General features: G+C 45.2%; 1 protein-coding gene across 3 annotated transcripts in view; it reads left to right on the plus strand.

The window, feature by feature from the left end:
* Positions 1–16,388, plus strand: part of da (transcription factor daughterless) — a 127,492-nt gene extending 111,104 nt beyond the window's left edge. For all 3 annotated transcript variants that reach the window (XM_084607250.1, XM_084607251.1, XM_084607252.1), the window contains 9 exons: positions 2,636–2,839; positions 3,081–3,165; positions 4,363–4,522; positions 4,664–4,726; positions 6,070–6,150; positions 6,419–6,564; positions 10,113–10,258; positions 11,058–11,130; positions 11,701–16,388. In XM_084607250.1, the coding sequence (XP_084463376.1) occupies positions 2,636–2,839; positions 3,081–3,165; positions 4,363–4,522; positions 4,664–4,726; positions 6,070–6,150; positions 6,419–6,564; positions 10,113–10,258; positions 11,058–11,111 (939 nt within the window). In that variant the 3' untranslated portion in view covers positions 11,112–11,130; positions 11,701–16,388. The remainder of the gene's footprint in view (positions 1–2,635; positions 2,840–3,080; positions 3,166–4,362; positions 4,523–4,663; positions 4,727–6,069; positions 6,151–6,418; positions 6,565–10,112; positions 10,259–11,057; positions 11,131–11,700) is intronic.
* The last annotated feature ends 1,085 nt before the right edge of the window (positions 16,389–17,473 follow it).

Here is a 17,473-nt window from a genome sequence, read left to right on the forward strand (position 1 = left end):
TGTTTTTTGGTACATGGGGTCAATAGGAAGTCTCACAAGTGGTAGCATCAAAGAGCTCTGTTGAGGCTGGCATCAGTGCGCTTTTCATTTCCAGTGCACTTTTGATGTTTTTACCAGCCATTAATACTAATAACAGCCTTTTACTATTGTAAATTGCTGAATATGATTAATAAACAGCTCTCTGTTTGGGAATTATTCGTCTATGCTCATTATCATCAGCAGCTACATCTTTGAGCCTCTTCACTCGTCAGGGAATTTGAACTGAAATAGTCAGGGAAAATCTGGAAAAGTTGGGGATATTGAAAATAGTGGTTTGCTGGACACCCTGGAACTATGCATGTCATTTTTATTTTGCAGGTCTTTTCTTCACTGGAGTTACTTGCTCTGCTTAGCCACACATGATGCTATCGAAAATGCTGTTAAAGCTGTGCTGCATTATGTACTGTGGGTGATAAGAGAAAGTAAGAGGGAGGTCTCTCCTTCGTTTTTTCTTCCTCCAGTTCTTTTGTGCCCACATAACCTGCATGCTAGGACTATAGAACATTTCGACGCACACAGTGTCTTTCTACTGTCAACTCTCCCATTTTTCTTTTTTTGTGTCTCCTCCAAAACGTGGCCACAAGAAGGTAGTCCGAAGAATTGCTTGAAGGGGAAAGCTGCTGGTGAAACTGGCATCCTTTTGACCTGCGATCAAGAGAAAAAGTCCGGAAAATCGAACAAAAAAGTTTGCTATGGTTTAGCTAGTGGTTAAACCCGGAGTTACGCAAGAGCAATCTTCATGGCTGTGCATAGGTTCGGCTTGAAAGAAAAGACGGCTTTTGCACATAGTATTTTATGGTTTCAGCTTTATTCATGCCATAGGGGGCACATTTGACCATTAGAGTGCGATGAGGCGATGGTCCGAAGCCCTCCACTACTGCACCTCTTTCTCTCTGTTTTTACTCCCATCTTCTCAATCACGCGATAGCATAAGCTACCAGCCAACATATAAAGCCCCACTTTAACCGAGCCATATCAACGTACCTGCGTAGCCTAGGAATAATGTGAATGCAAGCTTTTTGGCAGGCTGATTGTGATGTCACCCTCCCATATGAAAGTAGAGGCCCGCAGCTCCTGCCAAACGCAATGTCAGGAAGCCCTACGTCTAGTTAGTGCTCGGCCATGTCAGCTGCCAGCTACCGCCTCCCACGACTTCTTTTTTCGCTCTTCAGACAGGCACGGCGAAATGGCGAGACTGTGGCCAGTGTAGCTCTCGCTACAAAAAGTTTCAATTGTCCGAAATTTTTGCTGGTGTTACATATTGACGCTATGGAGTATGTGATGGTGTCATGGCAGAGTTCAAATAATCAGGCTGTTCTAGAAAACCGGCCTTCCAAAAAATCGGACAGCGACTGTATTCCCGAAGGCAGTATCTAGAACTGTAGGGACAGCCTCTACCTTTCGTTACAAGTTGTCCCACAGACTCTTCATTGCCGTGTATTTATTCACGCAAATTTTGAGATGACCCGCGGAGAAACGGTCCTTTGAGCTTAAATTAGATTGCTCAGCGGATTGCAAGAAAGCAGCCAAGCTCAATGGTACTCCTAGCAAAGCAGGGTTTGGGTTTAATTTAGCAGGCACTCTGGTTTTCGGAAAAATCACTTTTAACAAGTACAGCTGCGACCAAATTATGTGACAGTTTGTTTATTTATTTATTTGATGCATGCTCCAACTCCTGCATGATCTGACTGCATTTCTATTGACCCCCTCATAGCACCATCCTGCACTGGGTGACGGTTGTGACGATGACTTTCATTTTCTCGAAGACTGTGTTGAGGTAACTAACCGCATGTCTGTGTCATCTGTTTTGTGTTTTTGTTTCGAAGTCCGTTTTGTTTTTGAAACCCTTTATGGATCTGTTGTCCTACAGCCGTGCACTGTCATCGTGTCACGTTGCAAACGTCAACTGCTACTCTATCCTGTTCGCCACTGCCTTTAGGGCAGCTATTCTAATCATGCTTTCTTGAAATAGCTTGTTCTGTGCCCTGTCTAGTCACAGTTCGGTTCTCGTTTAATGGTGTGCTTAAGTGGCTGTGTTAGCAGCATTTCTGTATTGTTTTTTTTTCCTCTTAGTTGCCTGCATCTGTGTTGCCAGAGCCATTGTCCTCTGTTTTTGAGTACGAGAATGTGTCTCTTTTTTATTTAACACTGGCCAACTCATTCTGATTTCTAATACTAATATGACAGATGAGCCTGGCAGTGCATAAATAGGTGGGGAAATTGAGGCTAGCTTATTTTGTTCAATTACCGCATCCTAATTTATTTTGTGAGCAAACTGGAATACTGTTGGGCTCCTTTTTCTTGTGTGTTTGTAAACACCCGAGGTGGCACCACACCACCATCCATTTCCATCCAGGCATCATGAAATCTCTAGTGCTTTCACTGTCGTTACTGTTAATTGAGTGATGGGAACAAACACTGCCATTTTGAAACTGCAAATTTTGGTGCTCTAGGAACGTCTTCAAAGCCACAAAAGGCCAGTCGATTGGCTCTGAGAATGCAAACTGTGAGGAACTGTGCTCGGTGTCCCTTTTAAGAGACAGGCTGACTGTGCTGCCCCGACTTGCTGCTGATCAATTGTGCCGGCGTGTCGCAGCAATCACGGGGTGGGCTTGAGGAGCGGCTGGACGATGCGATTAGCATCCTGCGGACACATGCGGAGAGTGCCGCCTCCCTGGGACCCAGCCTGGGGCCCGCGTTGGGGCTCACGCCCGGGGCCGCCCACTCCAATGGGCTGCTGGCTTCCTTAACAGCCGGCCACCCATTTTCACCGGGCATGCCTGCCCTAGATGCACACGGGGTGAGCGCTGCCTACTTTTTTACTCCCCTCTTTTTCCCTTCTTGTACTGTATAGTTGTCCCTTGCTAACCAGAGGTCACTGGAGGAGGCCTTTGTCCTACAGTGGATGGGAGGGTGCTCAAGATGTTGGTTGATACACAAACTCCGACTAGGTGGGGGCATGGTCCGGGGCCCTTTCTGTGTTCTTAGTGTGCACTAAAAGGCATGTTACATTTATAAACGTGATGTGTCTGCCATTTCAGGCTAGCCCACCTGCCCTCTCGGACAGTTCCATGCGGAGCAGGACGTCACTGGCAACACCAAACAGCCAAAATCCTGCACATTATGGTAGGTTGGCTCTCATTCGTTCGCAATGCTGTGAATTCATACGGTCTGTGCTCGCCTCTCTCATAACGCCCAAATAGAAACCCTGTTCACTTCCTAAGGTTTATGCTAGAAGCAACATGCCGCCAGTGTGCTATAACTACAGCGCCTGAAAACCCCATTGCACCTGTTTCTACATCATTTTTTGGTTCTTGCTAATGGCTGCCCTTTTTTTCCAGTTTTTTTTTTTTTTTCGACAAATGACGGTTTTGTGAGCGATTCCTTTAATGCTCGCTTCTTTTACGAATGATGAATTTCGCTTTTAGTGCCCTCTTTTGATGTACTAACTAGAAAACGCCTTTTCCTGAGCGAAAAAGTTTGTCACAGTTGGCCTTTAAGATCCAGGTCAGTGGTACATCACAACACAGGAGGCATTACTTGTGGCCACTGTACTGCCCCGTAGCCAGTTTTGTTTTGTGGTCTCTCAAAAAGTGTGCACAGTCTTTCTTCGTATTGTTGAATCTCAGGAAAAGAGGCAGCTCTAATAAAGTTGCAGTACCCATTGATGCTGACAGCGATTTCGAGTCGCATTATGTCTTACTAACTCATAAAATAACTTGGCTGTCACTTCAATTGCTAAAATTGCCGCCAAAACAGGCCAACAAATATCTTGGTTCCTTGTAGTGTAGACTGCATTCTTTTCTTGTTTTTGCTGTTTCTTACTTTGTTCCACATTCAGATGGCCGTACTCTTCAATTATTGGTGTTGCCAGTCTGTGTCAAAAATTGTGTCAAAGGTATTTTTCACGCTGTTTGTCAATGGAGCGAAAAAAATTAAGGTTCCTAAGCATGCCACTTATTTAAGAAATGGCAGATTGCAGAGTTTTTTTTATTGCAGCGTCACGAGGCTTTCTTTCAAGGTGATCTGTGTTGAAGACTGTATTGGCAGGGTGTAGTAAAATCTCGTTAGTTTGGCCTTCGGAGGCCAGAAAAAGTGTTCAAATTATGAAATGGCCCTGTGGCCCTGTCAAATAGCCGAAGGCTGTTCGTGTCACTGTAATACTGGCTAAAGAACGCCTGGAATGAGGCTGCCGATACATTAGAGATGAAAACTTGGTGACAAGGTTCGCGGTTTTGTTAAATGATCAAGTGTGAAGATGCGGTTGGTAGCTGTATGCGCATGCTTTGATAAGCGCGACCATATACTTTCCTGCGTGAGCAGTGGACAGCAGCCCGGGCATCAAAGTGGAGAAGTGCAAAGAACCAGAGAAACTGGAGCACAGCAAGATCAGCCCCCCGAACTCCCCGGGTCCCCTGGGCGCCAGCCTGACCACCCCAACTGCCACGTCTTCCTCTGGGGGAAAAGCCAGCAAGCGGTCAAGGTGAGGCCCCAGCACCTTCTCTGTTCTGAGTAACGTTCAAGCAATGACTAGTGCTCAGAGTCATCAGCTCTTGTGAGTCTTCAGCCCTTGTGAACTGTAAAACTGAGCACAACGCTTTCTCTTTCTCCTGGTTGATTGCAGAAGCCGCTGGCAAGTAGCATCTGGCAACAACAGTAACAGCGGCCATGGTGATGCATTTACCGGGTAAGATATTGCTCCTTGTGCTTCCTTCGGTAATCCTTCGTCCATGTTTGTGGATTTTGTTGCGTCACTGCGCTATAATACCAATGTTGTGTAGTGGCTACAGGGGTCATTGAGCACGGTACAATAGGGGGAAAAAAAAAAAACTAGAAATTATGATGCAGTTGATCTTGTTTGCAAAACAGTGCGAGTGTTGCACAGGTTTCACTAGGGCAGTTTCGTTTTTCTTGGTTGTGCACCTTCAAATGCAGCATAGATGCCAGTGGAAGAAAGGAGGAAAGTCGTAATTTGGAGAACAGCATCAGCACTGGCACTCGCGCTAGAGGACGTTAACATACGGTATACACGCGTGTAATTGCGGCACTTTTTTTTTCCGAGATTGGGGTGAAAATCAGGGGGTGCGGCGATTACATGAGAAAAAAGACAGCGAAGCAAATTATTTGCGGTGGTACCTGCCTTTATTATTGTCAAAATCTCCTCGTCCTCCTCCGCTAAACTCGTCGGGATTTCAGGCTCGTCCGGTGTCCAAAACATCACTCCTCCTCGTCGTCTTCCTCCTCCTCCGAACTCATCGGGGCTTCAGGCTCGTCCTTGTCCCAGATGAGGTCATCCTCCATACCGTCCAGCCTGTTTGATATCCCTGTCACCTTGAAACTTTTTTCCACAGTCTCAAACGAAACCGTGGCCCATGCTTCGAGTATCCAGTGGCAAACGGCCACAAGCGATGTCCGTTTCAGTCGGCCGGTTGGAGTCTTCTGGTGGAGGGCCGTTGCCATCCACTCACTGTACGCACGGCGAAATCCACATCCACGCTTAAAGGGGCGGTTTACGGAGACGTCCAGCCTGAAGCATGCCGGTCATGCCTCCAGGTATGACAGCCAAGTCCGTGTTAAATGCGCGGAGCTGTTGCCGCACGCTCTCTGTCAGGTGCCCCCTGAAGCTGTCTAGGACGAGTAGAGAATGCGTCGCAAGATTCGCCCCTGGTCGCTTCTCCCAAACACACTTCAACCAGTCTGTCACCAGCTCATCCGTCATCCATTCTTTGTCCTGCGCATGAACAAAGATGCCATCAGGGAATTTCTCCGCAGGTAGACGTTTCCGCTTAAAACCTGAAGGGGATATTGTGCAGTATATCCGTTACTCCCGTTCAGCACACGATGTAGCGTTTTCAGTTTGCAGAGCCACAAATCTCAGTTGTGTTTGTTTACGCTTCCTATAACTTCCATGCTAAGTATTTCTTCATAGTCGTGTGAGCAATTGATGGGAACTCTGACATTTATCAACATTGTGCATAGCAATGGGTGCCCTCCTCTCACTCGCAATTGGCACGTCTGACTTCGTTGCAGGTCTGGAGATGAGGATGAACCCCCGGAAATCAAGGCAGAGCGAGAGAAGGAGAGGAGACAGGCGAACAATGCACGGGAAAGGTAAGCAACTTAATGCTTACTACAAATGTGCAAATGGGATTTTGGACTCTTGTCTTCTTGTCACTGTGAAGATGGTGTCCATTTTCTTGCATGTGAATTTCCGTGCTAGTCTAATTGGCTCTAGCAAAGCTCGGTATTGAAACCAGTGTTGAACGAACGGACCAGTGTTTTCAACATGGTTGCTGCCATTGGCTGCAACAAGAAGTGTCCGCGGATGCGAGCGTAACATTTCTTTCTTTCTTTTTTTTTTTATTTGCAATGCGTGCAGGATACGCGTACGGGACATAAACGAGGCGTTCAAGGAGCTGGGCCGAATGTGCATGATGCACCTGAAGACTGACAAGGCCCAGACCAAGCTTAACATACTTCACCAAGCAGTGGAGGTGATCACAAGTTTGGAGCAGCAAGTCAGGGGTACGTTACTCGCCATTTCTGCGCATGCCCACGACACTGACGTCCAGAAACGGCTGAGGGGCCCGACAGTTCGGAAACTAGCATGTCGTTTGATCCAGGATTTGAGCTTTTCAGGTTTTCATGTCATGTAGTTGGATGAGCTCGCCAAGAGTGTTTCGAACAAAGAATTTGTGGACTTGCGAAAGCTTGGAATGCCGGATGTACTTGTATAAGGGCTGTACTTTTTATTCTGTGGCGTTGGCGGGGTGCAGCCCTCGTATGAAGCCGGCATTTTTCTGTTCAAATTACGCTTTCATTTCTTTATGCGGCAACACACATTTTTGCAATGAATTAGCGCAGGCGCAGCAATTTCTTCGAATATATTGAAGGTATGGATGATATACGGCAGGATGGCAATCTGCGCATTTATCACCTGGAGTAAAGCAGGTTGCTAGTGGCTGGTTAACAGCTGTGTTACTTTACTGACAATTATCACAGATCGTAAGTTAAGGTCAACTACAACAAAATTTTTCACTCCGTAAAAAGAGTTTTTTAGTACAGTCAAACCTCGTTATAACAAACACGGATATAGCGAATTATCGAATATAACAAACTAAAAGCAAAGTGGTTGGCTGTGCTTTATTTCTATGGGAGTTCTATCTCTATAACGAAACGAAAAATTGAAAATGTGACACTAAATCGGTTATAATAAAGCATATTTCGCACTCACACGACTCAAAATCCGCAAAGAATGCCAAATTTCAGTTCTATCAATTGCCCCCGCCTAAAATGTGTTTGAATCACCCGCGCTTTCACATGCCACGCCATCTAGGGACCGGGAATGAATCTAGCATCAACGGCTGCATGGCATGTGACCGGCATGTGATTAAACCACCGCCCGCGCGCACCTGCCGCTACTTTTTGCCGACCCGCGCATGTGCTCCCTTTCCTCCAGGTCGTGGCGTCATCTTGCAACTTGGCGGCACTGAAACACAAAGCAGTTTCTCTTGAAACAAAGATAAAAATATTCAGGGCGGTCGACAGAAGAAAGTGATTGCCGCAGACTTCGGCGTTGCGCCTAGCACCGTGAAGAACAACAGGAAGCGCTTCAGGTATTGTCACCACGAGGATGTTGAAGATGCCTTGTTCGCTTGGTTCAAGGACGTTAGAGCGCGCAACCTGCCCGTGTATGGTGCCGTGCTTCAAATGAAAACAAGAAGTCTCGCTTGCGTCTTAGGCCACGATGACTTCTATGCAAGCAGTGGCTGGCTGCAGCGATATAAAGACCGCCACCAGATTGTTTGCCACGCATTGTCGGGCGAAGAAGCAGCCGTTGACTGCGAGAAGTGGGCAGAAAGCTTCCGCATGCAACTGGAAGGCTTCGAGAAGCGCGATGTCTACGTGGACGAGACTGCGCATTTTCTTTAAGCTGCTCCCGGAAAAGTCACTCGCCGCGAAGAACGAACTGTGCCGAGGGGGCAAGAAAAGCAAAGACCATGTCACAGTCGTTTGTGTCAACATGGATGGGTCAGATAAAAGGCAGCTAACTGTTATTGGTAAATCTGCTCGCCCCAGGTGCCTGCGCAAAGCCCGGAATGTCCAAGCGGACTATCGCTCGAATAAGAAGGCGTGGATGGTGTCGTCACTCTTCGAAGCATGGCTGAAGGCCCTCGACAAAGACATGGCAGAACAGCGCAGGAAAGTGCTCCTTATATTGGACAACTGCTCTGCCCATAAGGTGTCTGTACCACTTGAAGCGGTCTGCCTAGTTTTCTTGCTGCCAAACTCGACCTCTGTTCTGCAGCCATTAGACGGGGGCATCATTCGCTCACTAAAATGCTGCTACCGAAACCAATTGGTTACGCAGCTCGTATTTGACATAGACAGGGGCATATCAACGGCCATAAGACTCACTCAAAACAACGCTGGACTTGCTGTAAGTGGCACAGTCGACAATAAGAAATTGCTTTGTCAATGCTGACCTAGCCCCATCCGCCAGTGAGACAGCCCAACGACGCCCACGATTCTGAACGTGAAGTGGAAAATTTTGACGAGACGACATGGCGTCAACTGGCGGTTCCGAATGTTACGTTCGAGGACTTCACTGCTGCTGATGACAACTTAGCTGTGGCGCCCAAATTGAGCGACCAAGAAATTGTTGATCAGCTGCTTTCTACAGATGATGCTACGAGCAGCGATGAGAGTGAAGAAGGCGAAGAGCGAGCTCTCAGCAGCACCGAGACCGCCGATATGGCGAAGAAATTGAAGAGGTGCCTTGAGAAGCTACCTGTGGCCAAATCAGCTGACATTGGGAAAGCGCTGCACAGTGTCGATTTCGTTGAGAAATTTATTCTATCAAATAGTGTGAAGTGCCGCCAAATGAAGATTACTTTGTTTTTTAAATAAATCAGTTCTTTCGCGTGGCCAAAATCGCGATTTGTATGCTCATTTTTGCTTTGCAGTGCAAAATGGAAGGTGAGGTGTTGCATGCTTATACCACGCTTTAAAGAAAAAAAATCGCATTTTTTTCAACTCGGTGCTTTCCATTTTAGGGTAGCCTTTATTTGGGTTTATAAGCAGACTTTTTTTGTAGGAATTTGTGTGGGTACTTTTACAACGAATATCGGATATAATGAACAAATTTCCACGCAAAAAAAAAAAGACTTCGTTTTAACGAGGTTTGACTGTAGTAGGCTTCAAGAGAGCACTGAATTTAGTGTGTGGCATTCGTAACCGTCGTTTGACTACTAAGCAGGTAGATCCTGGTTTGATCCCGGCCGCACCCAAACGCAACGCTGCCATTTATTGTAGGATGTCAGCATAATTAAAGAAAAAAAAAAAAATCACGTTGAAATCGTCCAGAGCCCTCCACTACAGCATCCCTTGTAGCCTGGGCTGATTTGGGGATATTCAACAGCATAAACCAGCCAAGCTCCATGCTTTCATGCTTTGTCACGCAGAGTGTGACTTGTGCTGGTAGTGTGGCAATAAGTTACAGGTAACCGCACTAACCATTGCTTTGCCGCAATTCAGCATCAAATGCACTGAGATTGGTATAGGTTTGGCCTACTGTGCCAAAATCATTGATATGAAATGCAGTATCGTGCTGCATCCAGATTGGCTAGATGGCCTGTGTATTATGCACAGTTGTAGTAGGGCCTTCTCGACTGACAGCTGCATATATGCGTACGTGGTTTAGAGCTTTGCTGCACCACTAACCTAATGCATCCGACTTTGGCAACCACCCTCGCGCATTCACTCGCCAAGAATATTTGGAGTGTAAAAGTGTCAGTGAATGGCAAAGACCTTTTGCCAGCAAATGCAAACGGTTTTTTATTGGGAAATGTGTGCCGCCAGGAAGTAAAAAGTAATAGAGAGCAAGAAAACAAGGCTAACACATTTCATGATGCCCAGCTTGGTGGGGCCACATCGTTTTTCTCTTACCTCTCGCGATGTGCTCCAGGTGATTGCATTGCGATTGTGTAGTTTCCTTCGCATTGTCCGTTGTCTTTCGCCGTAGCGTCGAATCCCTCACTGAGCAGTGTAGTGACAGCAGAGTGTGTGTGCAGAACGCAACCTGAACCCCAAGACTGCTTGCCTGAAGCGACGCGAAGAGGAGAAGAGCGACGAGGGGGCCAAGCTGGGGCCACACGGCCTGGCCCACCCGGGGCCTGCTCTGGACGCGCTGGCACACCAGAGGCTGGCCTCTCTGCCTGTAAGTACTCCTCCAATCCTTGGGGGATTCCGGGTGGTGGAAAATTATTTGAAACGAAAATATTTTCTCAACAACTAGAATAATGTTCCTCAGCAGGCTTGCGTGTTGCACGTATCTGCATTGCTCGTGTCATGCGGAACACAAATGAGTGGTCAGGTTAGGAATTGGTTGTGCATCTTGGTCGGCTGGCTTATTTACAGTCAAACTCAGATGGGGATCACGAAGTAGGGTGATGCGGTTGGGCAAAAGAGCCAAAGCGGTCATTATACGATTAACCGCTCCTTACCATTGCTTGGAGTTGAATGTCTTTTTCAGCAGAATTTTATATTTTAGATGACTTAGTGATCCCTCTAGAGCGCAGACAAATAATTGGCTTCTGATTGTATTTTACAGTGAAACTTTAGGATATTTTAGGCTTTAGATTGCTATTTGCTTTGAAGCTCTAATTGAATACACAGGTATTCACTTCAGTGCTCAGACATTCACTCAACTCTGGTTCTTACCTGTCGATACAGTGCGTTTGACGGGATGTGGAATTTTATAGCTCGGCTGGGGTTTTGCAGTTGGAGCCTTCATCGCTCAGCTGGACCACATCTGTGGCCACAAGGAAGGGAACAGAGGGCGAGGGAAAATGCAAATTCTCAAAGAGTTTAAAATGTCAGGCCAAATTCAATCTGGGATTCGATTGTAATGGTTTATGTGCAAATTTGATTAAGTTGCGGTCAGATATCCTTTCGAGATCGGTTGGAGCAGGTCTGACAAGCAGATTTGATTGTTTTGTGTTTCTTTTATATTTTAGTGGACTGACTATTCCCAGCCTATGGATGGTGAGACGAGCAACTCAGAATTGTGAAGTTCTCAGAGTTACACAGGTGAGTACGAGATATGTTCAAGAGGTCCTCACATTTTCTGCCAACTAGGAGAGGAGGTCGAACAGTGTGTCAGTTGAGGTCATTGCTTTCACGTTCTGAGCCCACTGAATGCTGGTACAGTGGAGCCCTGTTGAAGTCATACAAACTGATTTTTGAGACAAGTGCTGTTAAATCTCAGTGATTCAGGCTTGAAAGAAAACTGAACCAATGATAAATTTATGTTGAGTTCAGGAGGCGCTGAAGCACGGTGTTGAATGCCTCCTGCGACCTCTTTTTTTGCGTGTTGATATCTTCGGCACTAAACAGGGCTCGCTCAGGTGACCGGAAATGTTCTTATTCCTCAAGCAATCATTAGCAAAGTGACTGCCCCTTCACTGACTAAACTGCGCTGCTCTTGCACGCGGTTTTGGCAAAATTATATGTGGCAAATTTCGGACTACATCGAACTATTTTACGATTCTTTATGCGTTCACTGTAATGACCTTCAGGGTGCATCCTGCGAATTTTTAATGAAGCTTCTTCGAGGGCCAACCTGAATATGGCTTTTCTTTTTCTTTTTTAACTCTCCAGGGTTCCGCATGACCTGTTCGCCAACACAAGACAAAGGTTCTTCATTCTTCTTCAAGGAGACTTCTTCCAGCTTCCAAGTAGATAAACGAGCAAAGAGAAAAAAAAAACGCGTTTTAATCTACAGCAGCAGAAGCAGCCACCGTTTTTCTCTCCTGATCAGCACCGTCTCTTCTCGACCTATTGTGTCTTCTGTGTTTACACCCTATTTTTTTTTTTTTTTAATGAGCTCCTTCGCTCTCTCTATCTCTCTCATGGTTCATCGTGCTTCCTGCCCAACGCCGCGAGGAAAGAAACACGAGCGGGAGTTGGACTCTATATAGGCCCTGCTTGTGTCAGCCGGCCAAGCGGGCAGGACAGCATTTGCGACTTGTACACATACCATAGTGCATTTCTCATCGCAGATCAGTGCATTTCTTCAGTGTGTGTTTGCGGTGGAAGACGGATGAGGAGAAGAGCCCACATATTCAACAAGAAGGCGCGCGTTTTTTGTTTTTCTCCTCGCACGTGCTGCTACAGTAGTGGAGTCGGTGGGCAGGCAAGATGTGTATTTAAAGTGAGCAGAACGAAACACGGCTCAACAAAAGCGCCCCTTGATGAGATATCGCGCCTTCGTAATGGAAGGAAGCTCATCAAGGCACCTCCTTCAATTTTTTTTTTTCTTCTGGAATTCTTGCCTGCTGCTTCAAATGCATTCATTGTGGGCAGCTGCAGGCAGATACTTCATCATGCAAGAATTTTGGTGCCGTTTTGTTTTCCTTATGTATTTATTCATTTTGCAAAAAGAAATTGATCACCCAGCTAGCTGCTTGTCTCCTTTCTCTCTTTCCTTTTTTTTTTTTTTTTGTCTGTCTTATGTATTTTTTATTCATTGTTTTTATTTTTCCGTGTGAAAAAAAATGCTGGTGCGAAAGTGTCATTCATTTTTTGAGTGATTGTTTTTGTGAGCCTGCGTCTTTATGAATGTAACAGTGAGCCAGGTTATATACATAAAAAAATATATATATATTATATATATTATACATATATATACACACACACAAACACTGGGGAAAAAAAAAATGTATAGAATCATCTGTTTTTCTTTTCCATTGTCATTTCTATTACTGTATAAACTTTTGACGGGAGGCTTTTTTGGGTGTTGGCTTAGTGTTCGGGGCAAAGCTTGAGAGACAGGCAACGATGACAGAAAGATGCACACTTTCTGTTCGGCATTTAGCTATAAGCCAGTGTTCATAATCACTCCTTTGTTCTTCACTTTACCTCCTGTTATTCTCCTCCGCCCTTGTCCCCCCTCGATGTTTCCTTGCATTTATTATTGCAGCTGCAATTTGAGACTGGATGCTGCACGGCTGTCTTTGTTTTAAGTTCAATGCACTCTATTTGCCTCTTACATGGGAAGGCATAATTGTCACAAAGTCTGTTACTATAAACAACCTTTCATGCCTCCTATAGTGCATATACCTGGCTTCATTCTAGGGCTGAACAAATATTGCAAAGTTTGCAAACTCGCATCTGCACTTGAGCAAGTGTCCCAGAACCTCCTGGGTTCCTGGGTTCGATGCCCGGGCCAGGACGAATTTTTCTTTAACTGCGAAGTTTCTGAGAAAGCTGTATAGCTTTCGGCTATACGGCTGCGTATGGATGGATATTAATGAGTAATTACTGCCTTATTTTGTCTACACCAATGAGGTACTCAAGTGCGCGAACCCGATTCCATCGTAAGAGTTGTCCTGAAAATGTGGGACTGTTGTTAGGTGTGACAAAAACCACTTTTGTTTTTTCTTTTTCTTCTTATGTAGTCAAATTTTACTGACTATTCTTCACCAGTGTGAATGAAAACCTGAATACAGTTTTGCTAGGTTCTCATTAATTGTACCCCGCCGGGGTGGCACAGCGGTTACGGCGCTCGACTACTGTGCCCAAGAATGCGGGATCGAATCCTGGCCTGGGCGGTCGCTTTTCGATGGAGTTGAAAAGCAAAGGTGCCTGTGTGCTGTCGGTGCACGTTAAAGAACCCCAGGTGGTCGAAATTTCTGGAGTCCTCCACTACGGCGTCTCTCATAGCCCGATTCGGTTTTGGACGTTAAACCCGTAAATTAATTGTAAATTAATCATTAATTGTAAACAGAAACCCATTCATCTTTGTAGCTTAGTTCACAAAACAACCGCACGAGCAACATTAGTATGCTATATATACTGTTATCCATTCGTGCTCTGATCGTATCACTGCATGAGTTTTGCATATTTCACTTGTTCATTTATGTTTTTTGGTAAGGCGCGTCCCGAAGGTAGAACTACTCTTAACAAATGCGGTGAAAAAATATGAAAGCTTGAGAGCAATGCTGGAAAACTGGGGATGTAGCTGGATTATCTGCCTTTGCACACTTGAAATCTGGAGAACGGAAACAGAAGTGCAGTCATGGCGATACATGCTACAGATGCATTTGGAGTAAAAACTCCAGGCACGATTTCTTGCGTAGTTCTGCTCTTTTTTCATTGGGGCGATCCATTTTTTTTTTTCTTCCAGTTCTTAGCCGTTGACGATTATGGCTTCCCAGGTAACAGGAATATGTTGATGCATGCACGACGGTGCAGACATTTTCGATGCTGATGATGCACTGTGGCGGTCTGCGACTGCATCTTGTTCTTGAGCTGTAATCGCACACTGAAAGTCTGAAAAAAAAAAGTGTCTTATTTTGGTTTTATGATGGTGACGATTGTTGAATTGTGCTCTCTTGTGTTCCTACCGTTGAGAGGTAGCTTACCAGTATGTACAGCAGGTGATTGTGGAGGATGCATTTATACTATACCGTGCTTTGTTTTTAAGCATTTACATCTTGCGACAGAGGTAAAAGAACTTTACATCGAAGGGGCTTTTCCTTCGTGGTGTTAAAGCACGTGAATGTTAAAGCTTGTCCATTGCAGTTGGGAGCGAGCCCCTATGCACAGTGAAGTTGCCAAAAGCAAGCTGAACATTACACAGGGTTTTATTAAGAGTGCAAAGTGTGGACGAGCAATCTCTTGGGTATTCGCGCTCGCCTGTCATTTCACTCACTAAGAGAGTGGCATACTTTGTCTAGTAGGTTCTCGGTGCTGCTGCCACGAGAGATTGCACAACACCGTACATTGTGTTTACGTAAATTTTTCAAACTGTCGGGCTACATATTTCGAGTGTGTTAACTGAGGTTTAAAGGTTGACAATTGATAAATGTGAGCTGCGCAGTTTGGTTCATGCTGAACGATTGTAAAAAAAAAAAAAGGGAAACGGACCGCATGGATATGAGAAGTCCGGATATAGGCTTGAGGTGTGGGTCACCAAGGAAATGCCAGGCTTTCTATTGCCTGGAGCCCTATAGAGGGCTGCCGCATCCGCAAGCTGCATCTTAACGATCTTGTGCGAAGCGCTATTTTTCGAAGGCAGCATCGAGAACCTGCTGAATGAAATTGAAACTGCAGGACTTGCTTCTTAATGTTGCCGCTGTCTTCAGCTCGACTGCACACCAAATGGGCTCCTCTCCAAGATGCGGCAGTGTTGTAGTGGTCTTACAATGCCAAAGAAAACTGGAGCACTTCTTTTGCGGCTTAAGTTTTGACAGTGCTCTCTGTACTGCGCGCTTCTCATGTGGCTTCCGAGACGATGCAAAGGAGTGAAAAATGCATCGCTAGGTTCGGTTTCCAAGTACTTAACCCTTCCTTCCACTTGTGCTCTGGAGTGCTTTCTTGCTGTGAATTTATGAGGGTGCAGTTAGTTTTTGCTTTGCAGCAATGCTGTGAGTTATTTTTGTTGTCCTTGAGCTATTGCATGAACACGCACAACGGCTTTTTTGTTTTCGTGTTATGATACTGCTGTTGGCTTTGTTTAGGAGGCATACCATTTTTGCTGGTCATGTAATGGTTTTTAAACATTTTTATCACCGTTTTATCAATTTGACCAGGATCACTGATACCTGAAATAGGCTGCAGCTGCTACTCTTTTAATAGAGCCGCTCCTGATTGTGTCCCTGCTAATATACTTGCTGCTGTTCAAGGCAGCCAACCGCTCCTTAAACCACCACTTTTTTTTTTTTTTCTCGGCAACTTGACAAGTCTGTGTGAGCACATCGTAAAGCATCTATTTTTATTGTGTAATTGGGCACGTGCAGCATCTCAGCAGCGACATACTGAAGAAAAACAACTGTTTTGTCACTTGATGCCATTGTTTTAAGTAGGAGCTTCGTGTTCTTTTTGGTATTTGGAATTGTGTAATTTAACAAAGCTACATCGAATCATGCGCGTATGTCACGAAGTATAACTTGTGCTGTTGTCCACCATATATTTTGCCCCCCTCCCTCATCTGTTCGTGTTTTGTTAACTCTGAAGAACTTGTCGCTATTTTTGCCTTTTGTTACCATTTTATTGTTGTATACAGTATTTTCTCGCTTCTTTTGCCCGCTTCTAAAGAATCTTGTCTCGATGTCAATTTTGTTAGTCGTGTGGCTGTTTATGTACCACATTGTCCATATACACACGCATGCCCTGAATGCATTTCTTTCGTTGAGTTCGGCTTCCCCCCTCAGTGTCAGATGTATACCCTTGTTTGTTTTCCACCTGAGTTTTTCAGGCTGACCATTTGCACACACACTTGAGTTGTCCTCTGCCGACACTTTCAAGTCAAAGAAGATAAAGAAAAAAGTGCCATTTTTCGTAAATGTGTGGAGACTCTATTCATTCTGCCTGCACACGATATGCACCGTCTGGGTCGAAGTGTCAGTTTTGAATTTAAATTCCTCTTGCCGGTTTGTAGTAGTTGTCTTACTCTGGACAGCTTTCGGAATGATTGCTTTGGTGAGAATGCAGGCTTTTTGCTAGTGCATTTCAATCAAATAGCTTGGATGAACATGCTTACATTTCGGCACAAGTGGTCAGTTTCGAGCCACGTTTCAGGGCCATTATAGGGATTCTATTTATTGGATTATAATGAGTTATTTAAGAACCTCGCACAATTGCTGGGCTTTAGCACTACCCTGTGCCAACTGCTCATTTTAACAAGAGACCTTAGGGCGTAGTGTCACGTCAGCCAATGAAGGAAACTTAAACATTTATTGGAGTCCGTTTCAGTATGATGGAGACCAAACAGTGTCAAATTCCTCACGCCAAGGTGGAACAAAAATATGCACGAGTCCTGAAAAATATTGTACAGTCGCTTTCCTGACACGCAAAGTTTCGTGTCTCAGCGTGGATGTAAAAGGACCAGAGACAGAAATTGCGTAGTTGATTATCGAGGATCTGGTAAATTTTCCTGCGATTATTATTGGCATGATAACTCTGAAAAATCCTCCTTGTTTGACAATAATTGGTGCCCGAGTAGGTTATTAATTATACCTTCCCTGGACTCGTGGAGTGTGTCGCACTGCGGTGCAGGAAAATCTTGTTCTGATAATTGCAACTAGGAGAACGGTCTCTGCTGACGTCCGTGTAAATATGGCATCAAATGCTTATTCGTATATAGGTGGGTTTGCACTCTGGCAGGGGTAGTAGTCATGTCTACATACAGCCTATGAAGCCAGCAATTGTCCAAATTTATACTACCTGAAATTTGGAACTGCATGGAACAGTGGTGTCCTACTCATGTCGGGCGTGCGAGTTATGTGAATCTGAAAGCCCTCCCGATTACAGAAATATAGCCCGGCACCATAGTTTTGCTTATTTTGAAATCGTACCTTCCCGCTGCTGCTATTAGGCGTGTGTATTCTGACTTGCTTATAAGACTGCATACGACTTAAATCGGGCAGAA

The sequence above is a fragment of the Amblyomma maculatum genome, chromosome 6, assembly GCF_055883805.1.
Source record: "Amblyomma maculatum isolate TAMU_Amacu chromosome 6, ASM5588380v1, whole genome shotgun sequence".
Taxonomy (NCBI): Eukaryota; Metazoa; Arthropoda; class Arachnida; order Ixodida; family Ixodidae; genus Amblyomma; species Amblyomma maculatum.